The 24,382-nt window shown below is 38.0% G+C and overlaps 1 protein-coding gene across 5 annotated transcripts in view; it reads left to right on the plus strand.

Moving 5' to 3' along the window:
• Positions 1-24,382, plus strand: part of LOC141907588 (peptidyl-prolyl cis-trans isomerase G-like) — a 77,365-nt gene that overhangs the window by 26,390 nt on the left and 26,593 nt on the right. For all 5 annotated transcript variants that reach the window (XM_074797273.1, XM_074797271.1, XM_074797274.1 and 2 more), the window contains 5 exons: positions 16,806-16,850; positions 16,936-17,023; positions 18,945-18,974; positions 23,831-23,976; positions 24,055-24,190. In XM_074797273.1, coding sequence (XP_074653374.1) covers positions 16,806-16,850; positions 16,936-17,023; positions 18,945-18,974; positions 23,831-23,976; positions 24,055-24,190 — 445 coding nt within the window. The remainder of the gene's footprint in view (positions 1-16,805; positions 16,851-16,935; positions 17,024-18,944; positions 18,975-23,830; positions 23,977-24,054; positions 24,191-24,382) is intronic.

Here is a 24,382-nt window from a genome sequence, read left to right on the forward strand (position 1 = left end):
TGAAACCGTTAAAAAATATTTGCGCGATTTGGCTCATGATAAACCCTCCGAAACATATCACCACATTTGCTGCAATGACATAACATTATACAGTATTAGTCGCGGTAATTTAGGGAATATATTTTTCTCACACTGATCGTCATATTTTTGCTAAAGTTTGGTCAGATGTGGCCTTCACGGGTGCAGGACATCTTCGGTAGGTGAAGTACCGGTTTTCAAACACCAGTGAAGGACCTGGCCTCCATGGGCACATGTTATCCAAGATCTGCACGGGAGATCAGATACCGTATAATATTTTAACACAATACCAAAGAACCGAAAAGTTTTTCCTATCATTTATCAAACAAACATGATATAAGTAAATTCAACCGACCAGCCAAATCCAAGTCAAGTTAAATAAGAGGCTACAATGTTGGTTTTCACACGAGCAGCAAAATAATCAACTCAAATTCAGTCACGATAAATCCCGTCCTTTGACGGGTTCTTTGCTAGTTTATCATACATATTTTACTTTATACTTTTACATTGAATCAAGTTATTCTCTTTTCGTTGCATCTCCATTTGATACTGCAGTATCAACAGCACGAATGTCGTAAAATGGAAATGGTTAAAATAGACAGTGTAGTGTTTATGTGCCTGTTTATGCATATCACCAATACAATACAATACAATACAATAAACTTTATAATCAAAAATACAGAGAAATTATGGCATTATTTCGGTAGTATACCAAACAATTTCAAGTTCCTAGTAAAAAAGCAGTCAGAAATAAACTGTTGAACATAACACCGATATGGACTGATATTACATGCGTGTATCAATTCATTCAATTACTTCATATAAACCCATATATATATCTGCGGTTAACTTTTCTTGTTTTTACCCCGGAATGATAAAATGAAGCATTTTCGAAGTCAGAATTCTATTTAAATATATAAATCATATATAAATGTGTTCGTTATCTTGGTGGCGAGGATTTCGAGGACGACGCACTAGCTCATCAACACTCGCTGACATGTATCGCTACTATTTTATGGGCTTTTTTGGCATAGCGTTACATCTTCCCCTGACCTAGCGACCTTTTAACATGGATCATCTATGCAGTGTCCTCTGATCTTCCTCTGCGGCACATGCGTGATTATCTCATTTTGTATCACATGGGAAGATATATTTTACTCTAGATTTTTACATTGAACAAATAGTTCTCTTTTCTTTCGAAAGATAATTATGACCGATAGTAATTTTTAACTTTTTCACTCGAAATATGCTCTTATAAAGTTATATGCGTCTAACCGTATGATCGATAAGTTTAGTCGTCACAAGCATTGTTTTGGTTCTTGGGACAACTCCAAGGCGAAGAGTGTTTGGGTGCAAGTTGCATTTAATACAGGTAAGTAAAATCATGCATTTTCAATATCAATGTCCATTTATTGATTGTAACCTTTTTAAACATTAGGTAAATTAACAGGAAATTAAACATTTGAAATACCGATATGCATACCTGGCTATGGATGTCAAATAGGAAGTTTCTTTTAAAAAACCAATGTCTTCTTGATTTCGTAAAAAATGTATCGATTATTCTGATTTCGTAACCCTTTCAAGTCAGAGAAAATTTGCAGTCCCACCTTTTCTATGAATAACTGATAACAATCCTCTAATCAGTTCTTGATTTTTACTGCAATTCATAGAAAAATTTTTGAAGTAAGAATAAATCATTAAATTTTGTATGTTCGTTTCTCCAGGTCGCTAATTACCCGCCAACTATGATTTTCGTGAAACTATCAGCGCATTCATGTTCACAAACCGTATGAAAAATATCGAGAATTGCATGGAGAAAATAGTTCCGGAAAAAGTAAGGTTTGAAGCAAATAATATAATATCTTCTTAATATAATCTCTTGATCTATAATATCTAATACTAGCTGAATACCCATCCAGTGGACGGCTTTCTCGTTGCGCACATGGGTGCATTTTCCGCTCATCTCCTCCGCATAATCCAGAGTTCTGCTATTTTTGTATACAAAATACATTCACTTTAATTGGCTGGGAACCGTAGTGCATGCTTCAAATGTTCAGAATTTTTGAACCAATCGACCAATAGACCTGTCTGTGGTCTAACCTGTGGTGTAAATTCAACACGGGACATCCGAGAAGATGTATACCAGTGAATGAATGTCTTAACCAAAAAACCCGCAAATCACAACTGAAGTACAAATCAGTGTGACAGAACTGTGACATGTACTGTTTTGTTGTGTATCCTAAATCGGTCAGTAAATTACTATAGTATTACTTCATCAGTATAGTACGGTACTTAACTGTTAGATGGCGAACACATCTTTTTAACCAAATTTTAGCCTGTATTCGGGCTTTAAATGGATATTGTGACTCCCTCGGACCACCAATCTGTTTAAAACATGAAACATCAAATTTGGACACAACACTGAAGATAAATAGTTCATCAAGTGAATAAGAGTTCAGATTGATCCATTGATCAGGGAAAAAGTTTTAAGTTTTAAGTTTTGGTACTATGAATTAGCGCATATTTTTTTAATGTGCACTGATGACTTAGGGTATCGTGTTACTGTTACTGTGCCTTGCAAGCTACATTGATTCACTTGAAAACTCCTCCCTTTATGTCATTCAAAGATTCAGCGTTTGAAGTTAATAGCAATCAAATAGCTGCATTAATCAAAGAGGAGAGCCTTAAACTCATTTTTGACCACAGAAATGAATATATTAGACTGTCTGACAAAAAGGTTGATCCAAATCGGTAGAAAATACGGAAATCCAGAGTTGGCGCTCCTCACTGCTCTAGACTGCTCCATGGGTTCAGAGATTACTGCCATATCTGATAGATGATAGTCTAGTTTTCAGTTATGTAAAATTCATTTCTCACATTTGCAACAATGAATGCGACACGAGAATGATACATAAAAAGGCTACATATGTAGAAACTGGCCAATTTTCGCCTCGCATTAAAATTCCTCCTGATAAACAGCCACCGTCACAGTCACAGTTTACTGCCAGTATTGCATGCGAAACAAATCATTTGTATCCGAAAATGTAATATCCTCAAAATTTTGAAATTTTCTCCTTTAAAAACTCTTTAAAAACTCATATCTGGAATGACCGATTTTCTGTCATAGGTTAGAAACACCCAGAACATCAGATTTGATGTTCCGAAGAGTAGGCCTAGTAGAACATCCACAATCAAACACGGAGAACAGATTTGTACATAGACCAATTAAGGGTTTGTGTTGGCAGCGGGCAGCAATCAAACTCTGTCGAAACCGGACAACCAGTGAATGTGTTTCCATTCCTATACATACCACAATTTGAAAAACATCAGTTATAAGATAAATGAAGAAATCCCACACTTCGAACTAAATTATACTGATAGAATTCATGATTATGAAACCACAACGTTTCGGCTGTTGACTAGCAGCCATCATCATTCCACCTGATGATGGCTGGTAGTCAACAGCCGAAACAGTGTGGTCATAATAATAAATTCTATCAGTATAATTAATTTCGAAGTGTAAGTATAAACCACTGCAGACTAAAATCAGCATAAATAGAATGCGTCCATTTGTAATGTCCTCGTCCAACGAATAACGCAACACATGAAAATCGACGTAACTGAATTCATGGTGTATGATATCTCTTTAATGAGGTCTCAAAGACGATAACGACGATTCACTACAAAAATACAACAAGTCAAACTTATTTCAAAACATGACAAAATTTGAATACAATAGTTATTAATTCTTCGTGAAATAACGACTTAGAATAACATTATATTAATGTAAGGATTTTCTTACCGAATTTATGCCCACATGAAATGTGTCTATATCATGACCACACACAAGCTAAACTAGCTCAGAACCTCACCTACACAGATATATAAGCTAACCTATACAAAAACTGACCAAGTGTATCCTTATCCTAACAAAATCAGTGAAGCTTACGTAAATACCATACACACAAAACAGGTAGAATCACCAGTCCTTAATAAAAGAAACTACACAACCTAACATACCCGGCCCCTATATCGGGCACCGAAATAATACTAAACTAATAATAATACTATACTAATGAGATATACAATTACAGTAGCATATTAAAGATTATGAATCAAGAAAACTGTTTTACTTGTATTACATCTAACAACCTTACATATTATCTCATGTATCAATATCCATCTCCAAAATGGAAGATAACTTGTGTATCGGTCTTCTCAACACATTACTTTTAGTTTTCACATCCAAGAATCGAACATGCCCATGCGCATCAGGAAACGTTTTTACCACTCTGCCAAGTAACCAAGACCCTCGAATGTTGCTTTCAATTAATATAACTATGTCTCCGACGGCTACATTAGTACGCTGTTTACACCATTTTGCACGACGTTGCACGACGTTTTCAGAGGTGAGCACTGGTGGCAAAGAATCAGCAGAAGGGAACAACAAAACGTCATTAGGTGTAAGAGGACGTAACTCACATGGATCATTTGAAGTTCGAGTCAGTGGTAGTGAATTCAAAATGTTCTCCACTTCGCACAATAACGTGCACAAACCTTCGTCATCTAAGTGGAACACTTGCTCCTTTAGTAAAGAATACATCACTTTTCGCACGGATCTAATGAGCCTTTCCCAAGAACTACCAAATTGAGACGAGGAGGGAGGGTTGAAACGCCAATCAATTCCTTCTTGAGCCAATCTTTCAATCAAGATGCTGCGATTCCACTTATCTAACTCATTACGAAGTTCTTTCTCGGCCGCAACGAGATTGGTTCCATTATCTGATCGCATTGTTTTGACCTTACCACGCCTAGCCCTAAACCGACGAATGGCATTGATGCATGAATCCATATCAAGCGACGACGCGACCTCTAGATGGATAGCTCTACTAGACAGACATGTAAAGATTACACCATAACGTTTAACTCTTGATCTGCCACGCCTGACTTCAAAGGGACCAAAATAGTCAACCCCTGTATGTGAAAAAGGGGGATCAGTAGAAACGCGATCTGCAGGGAGGTTCACCATCTTTTGGCTATCCAACAGACCACTATATTTGCGACAATTCACACATGAAATGAGCATCTTCACTATCCGATTTGCGCTGATTACCCAATAATCTTCATTCAGTTTAGAAAGTATTGAATTCTTTCCAAGATGTCCAATCAAATTCACGTGAACATGTCTGATAATCTTTTCAGCGATACAAGACTTCTTAGGTATGATAACGGGATGCTTCATATTGAACGAGACACGAGCGTTGCGAAGTCTGCCGCCAACTCTCAATAGACCACTTCCCGAGTCGATGAACGGATCAATTTTGTACAGGGCGCTGGACTTTTTTTCTGGTTTACCGGCCTTCACCAATACCAACTCATCGTGGAAGAATTTGCTTTGTTCAGAATTGATAATGATGCTTTCTGCTTCATCCAACGTTGACTTGTCAAGCGTAATGAAGTCCTTATTCTTCAGAGACTTCCGCAAAACCCTACCTATCTCGATTTTCCGCTTAGCAGTACTTCCAGCATACTTAAGAGTTGTTGATAATCCAGTTTCTATTATCCTTTACGCTCCATAACCTTGAACCGTAAGTAATCTCGAACTTTAAGCAACCGACCAGTGAGACGTTTGGTTTTACTCCAATCCGAACAATGGTTTAGCAAGTTATCGACTACCTTGCTGGTCGAACTGCAACCCTCCCCCACGCACGAAGACGACACCGCTTTGTTCACCTCTGGTCCATCTTCACACTGTATAGGTGTATCATGAGGCTCTCATGTTTCAAGAAACCCAGGCCATAAAACCACGTTTCACCATCACATGAGGGATCCATGCTCCTGGAGGCTATATCCACCGGATTGAGGTTTGTACTGACGAACCTCCAAACATGCGGATTTGAGATCGCGTGAATGACCGACACGCGATTAGCGACATACGTTTTGAACTGGGTTGAATCGTTCCTTATGTAGCGCAAAACCGCCATGCTATCGGTCCAAAAAAACACGATCGTGGCTTCCAAGTTGAGCTCTCTCTTAAGCATCGCATGAGTTCGAACACTCATAGTGGCAGCAGCTAGCTCCAGACGCGGAATCGTTAATTTTTTCAATGGGGCTACTCGAGACTATCCGTATAACAACTGACAATGAGTCTCTCCTTTGTCGTTCGTTAAACGCATATAAACTGCAACCCCGAATCCGGACTCAAGCATCACTGAAATAATGTACCTGTTCGTCTACAATTTCACCAAAATTAGCGGGCTTAATGCATCGGGATACGGACATTGATTCAAATCTCGGTATTCCAGCTTTCCATTGCAACCATCTTAGGTAATCGCCAGTTAGCTCAATGTCCCAGTCCATGCCATTTCTACAAACATCCTGAAGTAGAATTTTTTCAGGTAAGACGTAAGGAGATATGAGGCCAAGCGGATCAAACACTGAACTGATAACAGACAGAACGCCGCGGCGCGTAGGCGGCTTATCCTTTATCGATACAGTAAAGCCAAAACTATCGGAATCCAACTGCCACAACACCCCTAACGCACGTTCCTGTGCTGTAGCTGTATTTGCAACTTTCAGGAATGGCATGAATTACTGACTGATTGTTGCTGACCCATCCAGTAATCCGGAAACCGCCACGCGCGCAAATAGATATTACTTGACGAACGATACGAACCCCATCGTTTACTGAGTCAATACTCTTTAAGCAATCGTCCACGTAGAAGTTCCTTTTCCAGCATCCAGAACATCCTCATCGAAACTACTTGCGAAATCTTCTGCAGTCTGGCGTAAAGCTGTGTTTGCACAACTACCTGAACTTACGGCGCCAAGCAGGTGTACAGTCATACGGTACATCTTGGGTTCGATACTAGTATCACCACCAGGCCACCATATAAAACGTAGATAATCTCTGTCTTTTTCAGGAACGCGAACCTGATAATACATCTCAATATCTCCCATCACGGCTATGCTACCCATACGAAACCGTAACAACATGCCAAGTAAGTTGCTGGTAAGATCGGGACCCTTAAGCAATAGATCGTTTAATGACACACCCTTCCATTAAGCTCCACAGTCAAAGACTACTCGCAACTTGGACATCCTGGGATGATACACGCCATGATGGGGAATGTACCACACATGGCCGTCATCACGATTAAGTAAATTCTCCGGTACCAATTCTGCGTAGCCGCGTCCTATTATGGTTGCCATGAAATTATTATAATCTGTTCTAAATTTGTCATCTTTGACGAACCTAGCTTGAAGATTTTTTCAATCTTGATGTAGCCAATTGCTTATTATCAGGCAGTTGAACATCTTGATCACGAAATGGCAAGTCGACCACGTAATGCCCTTCTTCTAGCAACATGGAGCTTTTAACCTTCTTTGTGAACAACATATCGTCTTGCGAATATTCCTTTTTTTCATCAACGAAGCCAGACGAGAGACGGCAACCAATTTAGAAGTCATCGAAGATTCATAACTCTTAATTCCCCAAGGAATCCAACCTAGGGAAGTACGCGTGACGTGAGGGCTCCCAACAGGCCCTGTAATACTCTCCAAAGGTGTGTATGCTTCTGTCACATCATTACCAATTAACAATTCCACCTCCGAATCAATGGAAGGCAAGACAATTTCTTGGAGATGCGACCAGCAATTCAAATCGTCTTGGGTAGGAATGTGCTCACGTAACACAGGAATCTTATCTTTAGTATATATAACGGGGAAGTCAATGAACGATTTGGCTTCAATGTCCCCTACTTGAATTCCTTTCAAGCAGAAAGTCTCCAATGATACGACATCACCCATGGTGTTGAGTCTAAACGATTTTTTTCTACCAGTATGACGCAATTTACGCATAAGTGAATCGGAGCAAAAGGTCCATAAAAGCATATGTATTTACTACGTTCGAGCATCCCATAACACGCACAGAAACCGGTATCATCGAACACTGCATCCGTTGCTGTATCTTTGCTTTCAGCCTTAACATCTGCAACATCTGTTTTGAACCTTTGAATATGCAACACTGTAGGATGTGCCTTATGACATTTGTTGCACACCGCTCGATTCGAACACACGACTTATATGACCAGGTTGCAAGCACCCAAAACATAGCAACTGCTTACGGATGAAATCCTTTCGCTCTCTAAATGGCTTACTTTCAAAGCTACGACAAGATCGCAAACGATGGTTAACCTTTTTACAAAATATACAAATTTCAACTGATTTCGCGTTATCAACGTTGCCTGAAACTGGTGTAGTATCCGAATTTTCCACGATAGAAACGCTCGCGTGACTTAACCAGCTTTTACGCGCGGGAGACGAAATACTCTGAGCAGATGACTTTTTTCGATTGTTGAATAGTGTTTCTCTTCCGTAGATCACATCATTAGCTTTTCTAGCTTCTCTACGCACGAAATTTACCAAGTCCTTGAAACATACTAACAACTTCTGATCTCTCTTTTGTACGACTATATTACGCCACTTATCATGCATTGAAAACGGAAGCTTCCCCACCAAATGCTTAATATTTTCTGGATACTCTAAAACCTTCAACGCATCGCTGTAATTCACTGCATTCTCACATTCTGAGAGTAGAATCGCAAATTCATCCAACGATTTCGGTTTATCCAATCGTATTTCGTGCCAACTAAACGCCTTTTGTATGAAAGCATGCGCTACAGTGTGCGGGTCACCATAACGTTCCTTTAATTCACGCATGGCCGCTTCATATCCTTTCCATATATCGCTTTCGAGATAACTGTAACCAGTAACAATACGGTACGCTTTACCTTGGGTAAACTGCTCCAAGTAACTCATCCGTTCATCGTAATCCGCGCAAACTTGTTCAACTTTCATACGAAACTGCCTCATAAAACGATTGTACTCAAGGGGGTCGCCTGCGAACCTTTTAATGTCAACGACTGCTTTCTTGAGCTGATTTATCATCATAGCAACAGGATCAATGCCGACAGTTCCCCCTTGAAATGAACGACCGACATCATTATTTTCTTGACTCTTTTCGCATGAACGAATAACATTACTATTTCTGTGATAATCGACATTTGGTACGAACGGTGGTGAAAACGGATTAAGTTTTGGAGTATCATCTTCGGGATATGCGATAGAATCAATAGCTTTAGAACATGCACCGGCCACACGTAATTCGGTTTCTAATTTTAAGGCTTCTTCTTGCTTCAGACGAAACATGCTTTCCTCTATTTGTTGTTCTTTTTTGAGCGCCTCTTGGCGTTCCTGTATCTCCGCTACCCTCTGCGCTTCTTTAATTCTCGCTGATATAATCGAACTAGACCGACTCGACACTGAACTTCTGCAAGAACGACTTTCTCCTTTTGCACTCAGCTTACTGACTTCCATAGCACCTCTCTCCTTAAACCATAGTTCAATTAACAACTTAAACGCACGCATATACTTATCACGTTCATCGTATGACGACTGAAAATATTTTTCCTTTTCTCTGTCATCGAAAATACCACATAACTCGTCATGCTAGACAAAGAACGATTCATACAACGTCAACCACTCTTTGTAATCCTCGCACACATTTGCAACTGCCACATTTTCGTCCTGGATTTTGATACGCAGAAAATCACTTTTTGACGCAGTTCATCATAAACCGAAGTATTACGTTTTTTCAGCGAACTTATTTGAAATTCTCGTCCCTTTTCGGTAAATGTCTTCTTACTAGCACCACGACCCATTTGGATACCATCAGACAATCTTTCTTCACTCTCATCCATGGCATTCGTGAATGATATAAACCACTGCAGACTAAAATCAGCATTAATAGAATGCGTCCATTTGTAATGTCCTCATCCAACGAATAACGCAACACATGAAAATCGACGTAACTGAATTCATGGTGTATGATATCTCTTTAATGAGGACTCAAAGACGACGATAACGACGATTCACTACAAAAATACAACAAGTCAAACTTATTTCAAAACATGACAAAATTTGAATACAGTAATTAATAATTCTTCGTGAAATAACAACTTAGAATAACATTATATTAATGTAAGGATTTTCTTACCGAATTTATGCCCACATGAAATGTGTCTATATCATGACCACACACAAGCTAAACTAGCACAGAACCTCACCTACACAGATATATAAGCTAACCTATACAAAAACTGACCAAGTGTATCCTTATCCTAACAAAATCAGTGAAGCTTACGTAAATACCATACACACAAAACAGGTAGAATCACCAGTCCTTAATAAAAGAAACTACACAACCTAACAGTAAGATTTCTTCATTTATCTACAGTTTACACGGATTATAGTGTTTATTCGACTACTATCAGTTAACAGGCATGGAAACACATTGTTAAATCTTATTTATTCAAGAAAAATGGTGTCTATTTTCTCTGAGACAACCCTTTCGTTGAAGACTTTAAGGCAATCTTTCAATAAAGTGTAAAATGTATCAAAAATCAATGTTTTAGATCAACTGCCAGTCCAGGGGTCCCATTAAGACTTATATCAGGTATGTGCCAACATAACTGACTGCGCTAGGCCACCTGATGTCCTCCCAAGTCAAGTAGAACCAAACTTTAGCAATAATTCCATATTTCTTGTCATGACGTGACATCTCATCCGGACTGATAATCCAATCTGCAGCTTTTTTGGACCAAATTTGATAATGTTTTTTTGAACTAGTAAAATCTAATAATGAAAATGATATCTTCTTGATTTCAGCTTGTAACAGTTGAAGATGAGTAAATGTCAAATAAAACGTCCAGCAAGATACAACAGTAATGAATTTCTGATCCCAAAAAAAGTATACAAAGTTAAAAGTTAAAAAGGAAGAAAATGAATGGGATAAAAAAAAGGCAAAAGCTTGAGGAAATTGTTCAAAATATAAGGTTTGCTTTTGAAAATCAATGCAACCGGAATCCTGTAAAAAGCATTAATGAAGTAGTGGATAATGATGACTGCTCGAGTGAAAATCGTGTTGATGATGGACTGAATTCAGAAAGCGACCATGAATATTTTGTTCAAAGTGAAAAAAATGGTTCTAATGATTGGGAACAGTATTTTTATGATGGTGATGATGGTGATAGCGACGATGGCAGAGATAATTACAGTGGGGATGATGGTGACAATGGCGGTGATGATGAAAGTGGTGATGATGATAATGAAGATGATGACGATGAGGATAACGACGGCGACGGCAACAACAATGACGATTATGGTGACAATGGCAGAGATCATGGCGGTGATGATGAAAGTGATGATGATGATGATGATGACGACGATGACAACAACGATGACGATGGCAGAGATCATGGCGGTGATGATGAAAGTGGTGATGATGATCATGGAGATGGGGGTGATGATAATTATGGTGACGATGGCAGAGATCATGGCGATGATGATGAAAGTGATGATGATGATTATGAAGATGGTGATGATGATAATGATAATGGTGATGACGATGACGGTGACGACGATGATGATGGTGACGATGACAGAGATCATGGCGGTGATGATGAAAGTTGGTGATCATGATCATGGAGATAGTGGTGATGATAATTATGGTGACGATGGCAGAGATCATGGCGATGATGATTATGAAGATGGTGATGATGATAATGATAATGATGATGACAGTGACGATGATGGTGACGATGACAGAGATCATGGCGGTGATGATGAAAGTGGTGATCATGATCATGGAGATAGTTGTGATGATGAGCAAGAAAACGCCGAGGATAATGATGACGAAGATGATTCGAAATGAAATACAAATATTTGTGCCATGGGAAGAGTACAAGAATATCCGCCCAGTAACTAGCGGCAACAACCATCGACTCTTGAATAATTGGTCTGATACCATCTACAACAATTTTCGCAAACACTTTCATGGTTGTGTTCTCCGTTTCACCTATAACCGGGTTATAAAGACTAACAGCAGTCGGCAGGAATCAGAGAACTTCTTTTCTGGGAGAGCATATTGTAAAGGAGACAAATACTCAGCTCAATTTCAATTCAAAATAAAAAACGAACCTCCACCCAATAAACCGGTTTGTTTCAAGTGACGAGGACTGGAATCATCGAGCATACCTCTAATGAACATAACAAGAGACAAATTCGTGGTAAAAGAAGAGAAGAGATAGCTAAGAGAGTTTCAGTTGAAGGCGCATTGAATGTTTTCAACAAAGAACTAGTGAAGACGCCTACGACCGAACTCGAAAGTGGCAATTGGACACAGCCACAAACCTTAAAAGTGTTGAGAAAAGTTGCCTCTGAAGCACTGGAGAAAGAGATGTATCACAGGGTCTATATTCGTGATTTGATGCTTCTCTGGGAAGCTTTCACTGCGAATGGGGATAGCTATTTTATAAATCTAGGAGTCTGTCCGTTTAACATCATATGCATGGCTGACGAGCAGATACGTCTGATCAACGAAAGTAACTTCTGTTTGCACTTCAACTCCCCCGGTTCAACCATCAATGCAATCAAAGGACAAAAACGACCTTATCTTTACTCGCTTGTTCTCAATAAACCCAACATTTGCAAAATATGACTTCAATTACGCATTAATACAAAGCATACTGATTGCTTTCAACCGTATGAGTGTGAAAGGGTAAATAAACCTTACCTGGAAAAATCATCCGAGGAACGTCAAGTCAAAGTGCAATGCAACATATAACAATCGTTCACCTGTGTTGTGCTCATATGCTTAAGCTTTATTCAGTCAACATGGTCGAAATATTAGGGAAGAAAAAGCTGAAGAAATTTTGTATGTTTGTCTTTGCCTTGTTCCAGAATGTGACCTCCCTGAAGGCAGCGGCAAATATTTTCAAAAAATTTGTTATCGTCTGTATGACTGAATTCAAGTCGGCTCCTGTTGAGAAAAGTATAGCCGATATTGCCAAATTTGTCGAAAAAAATAATGTCAAGATCCCTAAAAAAGAACAGGCAGCCAAAGTTGAGATGGATTTCTTCATTGAAGATAGGACGACGATAAAAAATGCCTCTCCATATTTCAGATATTTCACAGATATGAAATCTGAAGTAAATATCTCAAATGGCGGATGTGAACTAAACAAACTATATTGGCAACGGACACCAATAACAATAATGAAGAACTAGAAACTGTCCATCCTCGAGGTCACATATATCCAAATAATTTGCCTTATTTGTAATCCCAATGGTTATCAACACCATGGTATACAATGTATCAGTGTCAAATACATAGGTAACAATTTTCTGAGGCCTGAAATTATACCCCAATGAAACCCCTTACATCCGGCCTTCCGACATATCGGTGGAGAAGTTGGTAAATGAGTGGAAAAATGAATTTTTTTGTTCTATTGCTTTGTAATTTTTACTACATTAAGTAAGGATATATGGCGTACAATTTCAGTTGGAATTGAATAGATCAGTGCATTTAGCTTGGAGACAGAGCAGTTTATCTGAAACTTTTTTATGAATTTTTTTCATGGCGGCCATCTTGGAGTATGTGACCTTGACCTCAAGTTCACTTATTTCCAAATTATTTATGTCTACATTGTTGGCCCAAAAGTTATCAACAACATGCTATATAAATTTTCTGTGTCAGATACCTTGGTAACTATTCTATGAAGTTTCAAATATACCCCTATAAACCCCTAAATTCCCTCCGGTACAGCAGCGGAGACACTATGTGGTATTGAAAGGGTTAAATGACGTATTATCGATGCGATTGAAGACATGGCGAATGTCCGTCGATGTAATGGTCAACTGAATTAAAATTCTATGAAAAATTGTTTTTGGCGGGAAAATTCTTAGCTCTCGCGTATAAAATTGCAATGACCTCGATTGGGGGGCGTCGTCTCTACGAGTGAATGGGATTGGCTGATTTTGGGATATACGGGGAATTCCGGCGCAACTAAAATAATTATGGGAAAGCCATAGAATGGCGTATGTTTCATTGGACTATGTGCCGCATATGTGCGAATTTCAAATGCTCATTGCTGGTGAGGATGTAATTATTTCACACATCCGCCATAGGTATTGTTTAATTTTAATACCCGGTGATTGATTTGATTGACATTGAGGTGTAAGTGAATATTCACTTACACAAGGCCTCCATGTGCGCGCGGAGTGCTACACGACACACAAGCTCGTACACTACACTACTTATAAAGGTGATGCTGTAACGCGTGCACGTTTGACATGAAAATAGGCTGAATAATCGTAGCAGAAGATGAGCGCTGTGTTTTCTGTTTGATAGAATTTGTAATAAATTGTAATTTCTTGTGACTGAAAATACTAAGCAGCAAACGAATATGGTCTGTCGAGGTCTGAATATTGTAGTGGTAAATTCCAGGATTTAAAATGATCTAAAATAGCCGATTTCTTCTTCGTATATTAGCTTCCGCGGCCAACATTGGAAGAGGTTTCCAAGACCTAATATTCAGCCACCCTCTGATATGTGACATCATATGAATCTTAGACCATCCCAAAATAATGGTCTGTTTGCCGTAACCCAACCAACCCGACTTCAAAGGTACCGAGTGAAAACGTTTTTCTGGGATTCATTGAAATTAATTTTATTTTTGATAAAAACACCGACCGACCCACTGCCGGCGTATGAGCATCGTGTGAAAACATGCCTTGACATGTGGCTTAGTTTAAGTTTTCCAGGAAACTGGCAGTATTCCAATAAGCTGCCATTCATTCTAATAGTGACTATATTAAAGCTGGTTACGTAAAAGCGTGCACATATTCAATGTAGTTTCATTTTTAACACAGAGATGATGCTCTGGACAAAGTTAAAATTTTAGAATAATTCTTCAAATCTACGCTATTAGACAAATTCCCCGTGCACAACGTAGATGATTTTTTGCGATATTGTTTCCATGTAGAAAAGGCCAAACGTGAAGAATTTGTTTTTTTTTGCCCAAAAATTTTGCCAAAAAAAAAAATTTCTACTTACCTACCAACTCATCCGTAAAAGTTGAGTCGGTGTTACGGCAAACAGACAATTATTTTGGGATGGCCTTATTTTAATATTTTGTCATATTTTGAAACATATTTTTTTGAAAATATAAAATAGTTTTACTGCCGCGCCTACCTGTACCCTACAAAATTTTGGACGTTGACCGTAAACAAATGTATATCTTTGGTCTTATTTGACTACAAAATGATTCTTTAAGAAAGATAAAATACAATGTAAACTTGTGGAATTTTGAAGTCACGAATTAAAAAGATTTTTCAAGCGATGCCCTTATTCCAAACAACCTCTAGCTTTCAATGTAAACCACACTTTGCCCATGGGCAATTTATTTCCATTCATAATTTGAAAAAAAATGGATTTTTTTCCTGATATTTTCTGTCCTTATTTTCGATCAAATTATCCATCAAAAGTTAGGTTTCTCCCATCATTTGAATCCAATCTAATAGAGTTTTCACTCTCATCCATTTGTTCTGCTTGACCTTTAGAGTATATATCTAGCGTCTCTTTTAAGCCTCTCCAGTCCTATTGGGCCAACCAATAAAAATATTGTTCTAAACATTTGGTTACTGTTCTTAAACGAAGCAAAAAGAATTTTCCTGAGAATGGTGATGTCGCCTGGATATATATGTATCGATGCATAACATTATCACCTAAGCTTCAATGCGGGCATAGGCCTCTTGTCAAGTTTTGATATTTTGAGCCTAAGGACCCTTGATCCTCTAGCAGGGATGCGAATTCCCCGTGGATTTCGGTATTGAAAAATATCAATTTTCCAAATAGTCCAAAAATGATGTGATAGTATGGGGGGGTAATGATCTCACTCGATTGGTCCGGCGCAATCGGTAATCAGGTGAACCGTAAAAGCATTCAGTGCCTGTTTTACTTATCGTCGCGTAAAAGTATCGCATTTCAATGCATATTCATTGCAACACAGTGATTTTGTATCTACATTTGTACTACGATGAGTGTGTATGTATTCTATCGATCGGTTGCAGACACGCGCGCGCGGCAACAGAAGTAATGTATATAGGCCTACTTACTGTTGCCGCGCGTGTGTGGCGAACGCCTTCGGATATTATACACTACAAGGTGATGATTTTTAGTGAGCATTCATCGGCGAATTTTTACTACGATAATTCAGGGCTCGACCCGTAATGCATCAGATGCTGAATGTCATCGAATGAGGATGTACCACATTGGAACTAGCCATTACCTTCCAAAATATAATTGTCATTCATGGGTTCAAGATCGCTCTAAGTGGTCGGAAAACGCTTTTAATTTCTAAAATTTATGTGTCGTATTATATATTTATCGTATAATACGTCGCGAAACATCGGTGTTGCCTAGACCCACTGTCTGTGCATGTTCAACAATTCAATGATATATGCACATGTAAAAAACGCTGCGCTGGAATTCTGTATTTAGAATCGTGCATATCAGTTCATTCAACAAAGCATAGCCTACATGCTCATGGAATTATTCATTATTTTAATTTAGGCACTGTGTGCTTGTCTCGAGTGATAGATTGGAAGATTATAAGAGGCTTCTCTTAGGACTCTCAACTATTTATTGACAAGTGCATTGAAGTATGAACATGCCCTGGTGATTTCGATATTGTTGGAGCCATCCTTTTCACTGACTCAAGACATAAACAACGAATCTTCAACTGCATGGCAGTAGTCCTATTTTGTCATTAGTAATAATTAGTCATAAGCCTTCCTATACTGACTGGTCAAACTTAGATCTTAGATTTAGTAACATTATTTAGAATCTGGGAAAGTTCAATATCACTTCTCTATCCTGTTTACAGGGGACGGAACAGGTGGCGAGTCCATATATGGAAGAACATTCATTGGTAAGTGTTTTTCAATTCAAACAAGAAACAGTTTGTGTCTTTGTCTGAGGGGTATTCTATGATGATGTATTTCCCATACTTTTAGATGAAAGTTTTGAGTTCAAGCATGACCGAGAATTTTTACTTTCAATGGCTAATCGTGGCAAAGATACAAATGGCTCACAGTTTTTTATGTAAGTAAATTGTATGCATTCTACCCTGTTTTTCCAAGATTTTGCATAATATCTCCTACGTGCATATTAATGTTTGTTCCTCTCAAACTTAAGAACAAAACTAAAAGAACTAAAGTGTCCTTGATGGTGGGTCCAAAATGAACCTGTCGAAGTTCAGGGTGCTATTGTAATCCCAATATTTGCACCTTAAAAACTTCTAATTTTTGGCTGATTTATGGTGAGATTTTTGTCGTAGACCTATATTCATTGTACACAGGTATTGTGTATCTTGGCGACTAAAATTTCAACGGATTATCCCCCATTTAGCTAATTGATGCTTGACCTTGTTTCCATTGCCAGGTATATCATCATATTGACATATTTATAAAGTGGTGTGCCGCCATCATCTCACCTTATTGCAAATTCCAGAACATCTCACTTTTTGTGCTCATAAGCAAAATGTGCTCAGTTGATCCTCTTTATTTTCTAAAACCCGGGTGTGCGGAAATCTCTTCATCGAACCCGATGTTTCGAGTGTAGTGCAGACGCAGAACCTGGGTACAAAATGCTAGTGTAGACATAGCTTAGATGAACTATGGAGCAGCAGTACAGTGCTGTGAGCCTAGCTTAGTGTACTTTAATAGCTTCATAGCAGCGGATGACCTTTTATGACGTTGCAGCGCGTACCTGCTGGTTTGGCTGACGCTGAGCAGTAGGCGATGTAAACAATGAGGTCAAATCGAAAAAATGAGGTTCGAAGTCACGTTACAAAATCACAAATTGTGCGTAAACTGATTATTTTTTAACAGAATGGTTGATGATTAGTGGATAGATCAATAGAATACATCAAATTTTGAAATAAAAAAAGTGTCAGTTACGCTTTAAGAGCTGAGTGAAAAAACTATGAAGTGAAAGTGCCAAAAAATTTTTTTTCAGCAACAGCTTAAGTACCAAGAAAAGCGCAAATAAAGCTCACCTCTTGTGATTGTACTCCACGTGTTTGTCCTCTCTGTGTTCCTGTTGTTTGAAGTGAAGATGAGGTCTCGCAATCCCATCCTCGGGAGGGAGTTGAACCCGATGGCATCGCTACACTCAGCCACGGCACGAACCCCTGCCACAGTAGATCAGGTGTGCACGTACATGCGCAGCTTTGCGGCATGAATGCTTGCGGCACCGATCACATTGCTTGTATAATCGCTGCGGCAAATTTCACAGAAGAACTATAAACGAGAAAACCCAGGCTAAAATAAAACAGGATTTCTGATTGGCTAATAATAACATCAAAATTTTCTTGGGGGAGGTCAACCCCCCTTAGGAGCTTAGCACCTCGGTTCGCAACTGCTGGCTTTAGAAGCCTGTATTTAGAAGCTACGGTCACGTGCTTCAATCAATTAAACAAAGCATATCTTACGTGCTCGACAGTGAGCTTGTATTGAGTGATAGGCCTTGATAGGAAGATTATAGATAGGGGTTCCTCTTGGGACTCAACTATTCATTGACCAGTGCATTTTAGTATGAACATGTGGTTTGTATATTGTCGGAGCCATCCTTTTCATTTACTCAAGACATAAACAACGAACGATCAACCCCGCGGCAGTAGTCTTATTTTTCATTGGAAAATGGGCCTCATTCTCCTTGAAATTGCTAAATTTTTGTGGGGGAGGTCAACCCCCCTTAGGGGCTTTGCACCTTCGGTTTGCAACTGCTGGCTTTGCCAACACTAGTTAGCTTAATACTTTTATTTTTAATACTTCCGCGTTTTTCAAATGCCTCTGTATTCAGGCAGGAACACAGATCCGTGCCGGTCAACACACTGATTTAACAACAAAAGTCGTACCTGCTAATAACACTCGTCTTGTGCTCAGCAAGAACTTTAGAAAAAATCATCTTTGTAAATGAATGATACTTTTGTTTCATTTCATCTGATGTACCTAAATTATAGAACCACTAAACCAGCTCCGCATTTAGATGGGTAAGTGCATTTCTATTTATGTTGATTGATAAAGTAATTAAAGCAAGTTCCTATTGACAGTAATAATCCACTACTTATATTTCTTGCGTAGAATTGCGTACAGGAGTGCAATTAACTGGTTAATGTAAAACACAGAAGTTATCCTTGCGTTAGCACTATATCATTGTATCTGTTATAGCCTAGTTCACTGTAAGTAATACCTATAGTGCTTCAAAATAACACTTTGGATTGATATCTTCGAAGATATAAGCGCCATATTTGCAGGACCTTTAGCCCTTCAGTGTGAAAACTTTTCTCAATTTGTTTTCAGTTTCAATCCTGATTCATAAATTAAGCTTTTAATAGATTACTGATCATTAGATTTTCTTCAATGCCTTTGGTATTTGTTATCCTATCAATCAAGTGTTTTGATTTTTTATAGGAAAACCCCTATGTGCTGTTTTTAGGCTGGTCGTAAGCTGAGCCTATTACTATGCAAATGGAGCGAATTTAAATGACATGGTTTCCAGAGCTAAGGCCCTTTGACTGTGCTACTGAGTATATATTCATACAAATCATTCATTAAAGCATTATCCATTCTCCAAATTGTAGCGAGCTGAATTTTGAAAAAGGGCCTTGTTAAAATTAATATGAGCTTTTTCATGAAAATCTGAATGTGAAAATATCGGTTTTAAATAGCCAATCAGAAAGCCAAGACTCCACTATGATTGGCTTGGCTGCAGAAATCAGCAGTGAACCCGTGGTATCGTCTACTGTTTTACTTTCAGGTTTTATTTTAAGATTTAAAATTGTATTTCAAGTTAGATTTCTGTGAAATTTTTAGTTGATTTGGTTTTTGGAAGGAATATTTCTATTTCACTACAAAAAATATCATTGACAATTTTGCAAAGTCCAGGAAAACTAGCTTGTAGTGTAGTGTAGTTTGTGTAGTTTGACAAATATAACCCACAGAATGCATCATTCGCCGTTTTATGAAAAGCTGACAGGTTGGCCATAGTGCCCCCTGGAGGCTCTTGTTTCAGGGCATGTTCTTTTACATAAGTTCTCCCATTTAAGGCACTGATTCAATGGTGCAAAGCACATACGGTAAAGAAATTAAATTGACATCGTTTAAAACAGAAATTGATTGATTGAAAGGAATTAAACGCGTACTGTAGATCGTTATATCGGTTTTCATTGTTAAAAAGTGTTCAAATCGCGTGTATAACGCGTTTTAATCGGACCGATAAATGAAAACGCGATGTGTTCAACAAGCAAACACTGAGACTTTTTTTATTACTTAACCCTTTCAGTGCATCTACACCGAATTGCAGTGTATAAAGCAGTGATAGAGTTTGATAGATTACTCAACAAAGTAGGAAAGCATGTGAATGTGAAATTTGAGCCTTGCATTCTTTTACTTAGTCCAGAAGAGGTTTTTTTTATCAAATTGGAATAACTGTTTTCAAAATTAGGTGAACAGCTCAACTGAATTTATTTCAGTATTTATTCTATCAATAATGATAATTGTTAGGCTTATTCTCACTAGCATATGCTCAGTGAGTAATGGGTATTAGATTATAATATAATGCACTATTATTTTGATCTTTTGACGTGATATTAGAAGTTGTAATATCATGAAATTTCGGTTAAGGTATCATTTCTAACAAGCGATAAAAGGGTTCAATATTCGTAAACAAACAAGCAGAGAACAGCGTGACAAAGTGAACATCACATGGATTACTTAAAAATTGATTGTATCGAAATAAACAATAATTGTAGGTTAATTCTAAGTATTTTAGATACATTTTTTGGGAAAATTTTTTGGGGTCTTTCATCCAGGTAATGAGATGTAAAGATATAATCCATTTCATGAACATATGATTTTATTTGTATTTTCGTCTCTCATATATCCTTGAAGACAAATTAAGCCTAAGCGACAAATTGATTTCTACAGAATCAAAGATTTATGACAGTTGATTGCCCCAGTAAGTTTTATAATTGCAAATATAAAACAAAAATCATTAAATTCTAAATTAGATCTGGCACAATACTAGTTTTAACCGTTTTAATCCATAATGATGTTATTTAAATCAATAGTTTTCCTATTGGATATTTCCATTTTGTTGAGGGTGATATAATTTAGGGGGTTCTTAGCAACTCAGAAACTAGGATTTCTATTCACAGAACAGCATTCAAAGCATACAGAGTTCTGTATACAAAGCATATGGGGTTTAACAGTACCTTTGACCTTGTCACGTATCACTGCAAATCTTTAAAAGATGTGGCTATTTTGAACAGGAAATTACCATGCCATCTCAAAAAGATCACTTTTCACTAGTTGACTTTTAGAAATGATGTGTTTTGAGAGTAGCTATTGTGGCAGGAGTTACTATCTATCACTAAGTCGCTGTTTACAATCGGTTGGTTACAGTCACCTCTACTGCCTGTGTGCACTAATAAAATGCTAGCACATCTGATTTTTACATAAGTCACTTTTCAGCAGTAGACTCTTTCAAACAGCTACTATGGAAAACCAACTGAATTGACAGGTAGACTATTTCAGAGTGACTGGTGTTAAATGTATACTACTGGGAAAGTAGCCGATATTGTTAATTGCTAAATGGCTACCAAGTAAAAGTAGACATTTGGGCTCAAAAGTGCGATATAGACATGTTCTTTGATTCAGCCTTTCGTTTGAACTCAAAACTGGGATAGACATTTCTTGGATTCAGCCTTTCGATTTCTGTATCACTCTCCATCCAAAACAAGGGTATTCGAACTTCGCTATTTTCGAGTCACTGAATTGCTGACATGCTGAATGCTGTGTTAATAACTATAATTGTTTTCATTTCACACGCTGAATGCTGTGTTAATAACTATAATTGTTTTCATTTCACAAATTTTTCAAATAATTGTAAAATAAACAATGTATACTAAATGATAGATCATACAAGTGACCGCATATATTACGACAGTATCACCTTTAGAGCAAGATTAACGTTGTTAACAGCGCTCTAACATTTTGGTATTTAAAGCGGCCCGGTTAGGCCTAACAGGCGTTAGTTTCTTTGATATTTCTGATAACATCCAGCAGTCAAATGATTTCATTTCAATCGTTGCCTCAACTAATCGTCACGATTTTTTGTATATTTTTCTGTCATATCTGAAACTCGAGTCCCCATGGCGAATCCCCATTAAAGCAGTAAGACTACATTGAAGTACCGATGACGTAAGTACCGATGTCGTAAGCCGAAAGCCGTTACCGCTCTGCGCAAAATACATTCGTTACCGTAATCCAACTGAATTTTTATAGGATATATGTAACGAAATTTATCAATGAATCGGTCAAATGAAACAGTTTCTTTAGAATATATGTAAAATATGCATGGATTCAGCGTAAATTCAAAACAGCGAAATTAATATAATAATCAATGATTCAGTGATTCAGCGAAGTTCGAACACCCCCAAAACAATGCAGATCTGACTCCAATTCTATATAAATTGTCATCCGATTCTGGAAACGTTTTCTTATCAATCATGGCAATTGCGCAATTGTAAGTATTAGGCTCGCACTTAAACTTCTTTTAAACCCTTTAACCCTTTAACTGGCAAATATTTTTCGGCCTATTTTTCGGAAAACTTAATTACTCAGTAGATATGAGGGATAACCCCATATTGTATGTTTTTTATGAAAGCTATTTTCATAAGCTTTCAAATGATACCATGTTTGCGAACTTTGAGGGTTATCTTCAGGGTCTGATCCCAAGGTCACAGATCCCAAGGTCATTCAGATTTTTGGGCCACCCATAATAAAAAACTGTCATCAGATTCATCCCAATATGAATTATCAGAATCTTTCATTACTTTGTCCAAAATATCAGCCAAACTCACTAAAGAATGTCTTTAGTGCATTGGCCATTACTACTAACGATATTCTCAATTTTGGAAATCTGACCCACGTGACACGTGGTTTCCATACCCCCTTCTACATGCCAAATGTATGATATATCACTTTCCAACCTTGTTAGACATTGTAGGCCGTCTGGTGTCGCCATCTGCTGATAGGAAAATGAGTAAGAATGCTTCACTGAAATCAATACTTGACTATTCTATTCACTATAGCTGGTCTATTCAAATCGGTCGCTAGCGACCGATTGCCAGTTAAAGGGTTAATTTGGAATGTGTACGATGTACATTCTTAACTGTTCATGTCATTCCTCAATGATAGGAGACGTTTGACTGAAACACTTTTGGATTCCACGTTAGTCAAAACTACAAATCAACCAACTGATATCGGACCAGCAATAACTTCAAAAACTGATCAAGTTAACTGACTGATCTTGATCTTTGATTAGTGAATACTGCAAATATAATGCAGTAAACCGACCGTGGTTACAATATTGTAGCCTCGGTCAGTGTATGCAGATAAATCCGCGCAAGTCAACCGACCTAGGTTACAATATTGTAGCCTCGGTCAGTGTATGCAGATAAATCCGCGCAAGTCAACGGACCTAGGTTACAATATTGTAGCCTCGGTCAGTGTATGCAGATAAAGCCGCGCAAGTCAACCGACATAGGTTACAATATTGTAGCCTCAGTCAGTGTTCCACTGATATATCATACATTTGCCTCAACCTAGTCTGCCAGGTTACTTATTGCTTTGTCTTTATCCTGGCCCAATCATAATCGTATTTCTTTTTTTCAGCTTTACAACTGATTCCACGAAATTTATAATTCCATTTGCGAATAATATTGTGTTTTCAACTAAAATCCCTGTGTATGCTTAACTGATGTGACAGATTTTAGTCTATTGCAAGCCAACTACAGGACCAATGGGCCTTTATGATTGTTTTTCTCTGTGTTCCTTATTGTAGTATCCATGTTGTGTTTGGTCAAGTGATTCAAGGACAGGACATAGCAAGACAAATTGAAAATTTAAAAACTGATGCCAACAGTTCGCCATTCAATAATGTTGCAATAGCTAACTGTGGGGAGTTAGTCTTGCAGCTTAAATCAAGAGGTCACTAATCATTTGTTATATTCATTTTGATTCATTTCATTCAATTTGGTTGATTTTGTTTGTTTTATGAATTGACAGCTAAAAAACGAAAAAGTGAAAAGAAATTCGAATCAGATGAATGTACAGATGAATCAGAGAAGCATCAAAAACGCAAGAAAAAGAAAATGAAAAAACTGAAAAAAGGAAAGAAAGGCCATTCTATTAGAACTAAAAGGTATGTACGTAATCAATTACCCATGAGACTTACATGAAGACCATTGAGGACGCACGTGCTCATTACACAATCGTGTTGCTGACGGCATCGCAAGGGACTAATATGCTGATGAATGTGGCTCAGGAGCATGCGACATACTCTGACAACGATGATGGATCTGTATGCTCGGATGCCGGTCATGATTGTGGTACC

This window comes from Tubulanus polymorphus, chromosome 6 (genome assembly GCF_964204645.1).
Source record: "Tubulanus polymorphus chromosome 6, tnTubPoly1.2, whole genome shotgun sequence".
In the NCBI taxonomy this organism is placed as follows: Eukaryota; Metazoa; Nemertea; class Palaeonemertea; order Tubulaniformes; family Tubulanidae; genus Tubulanus; species Tubulanus polymorphus.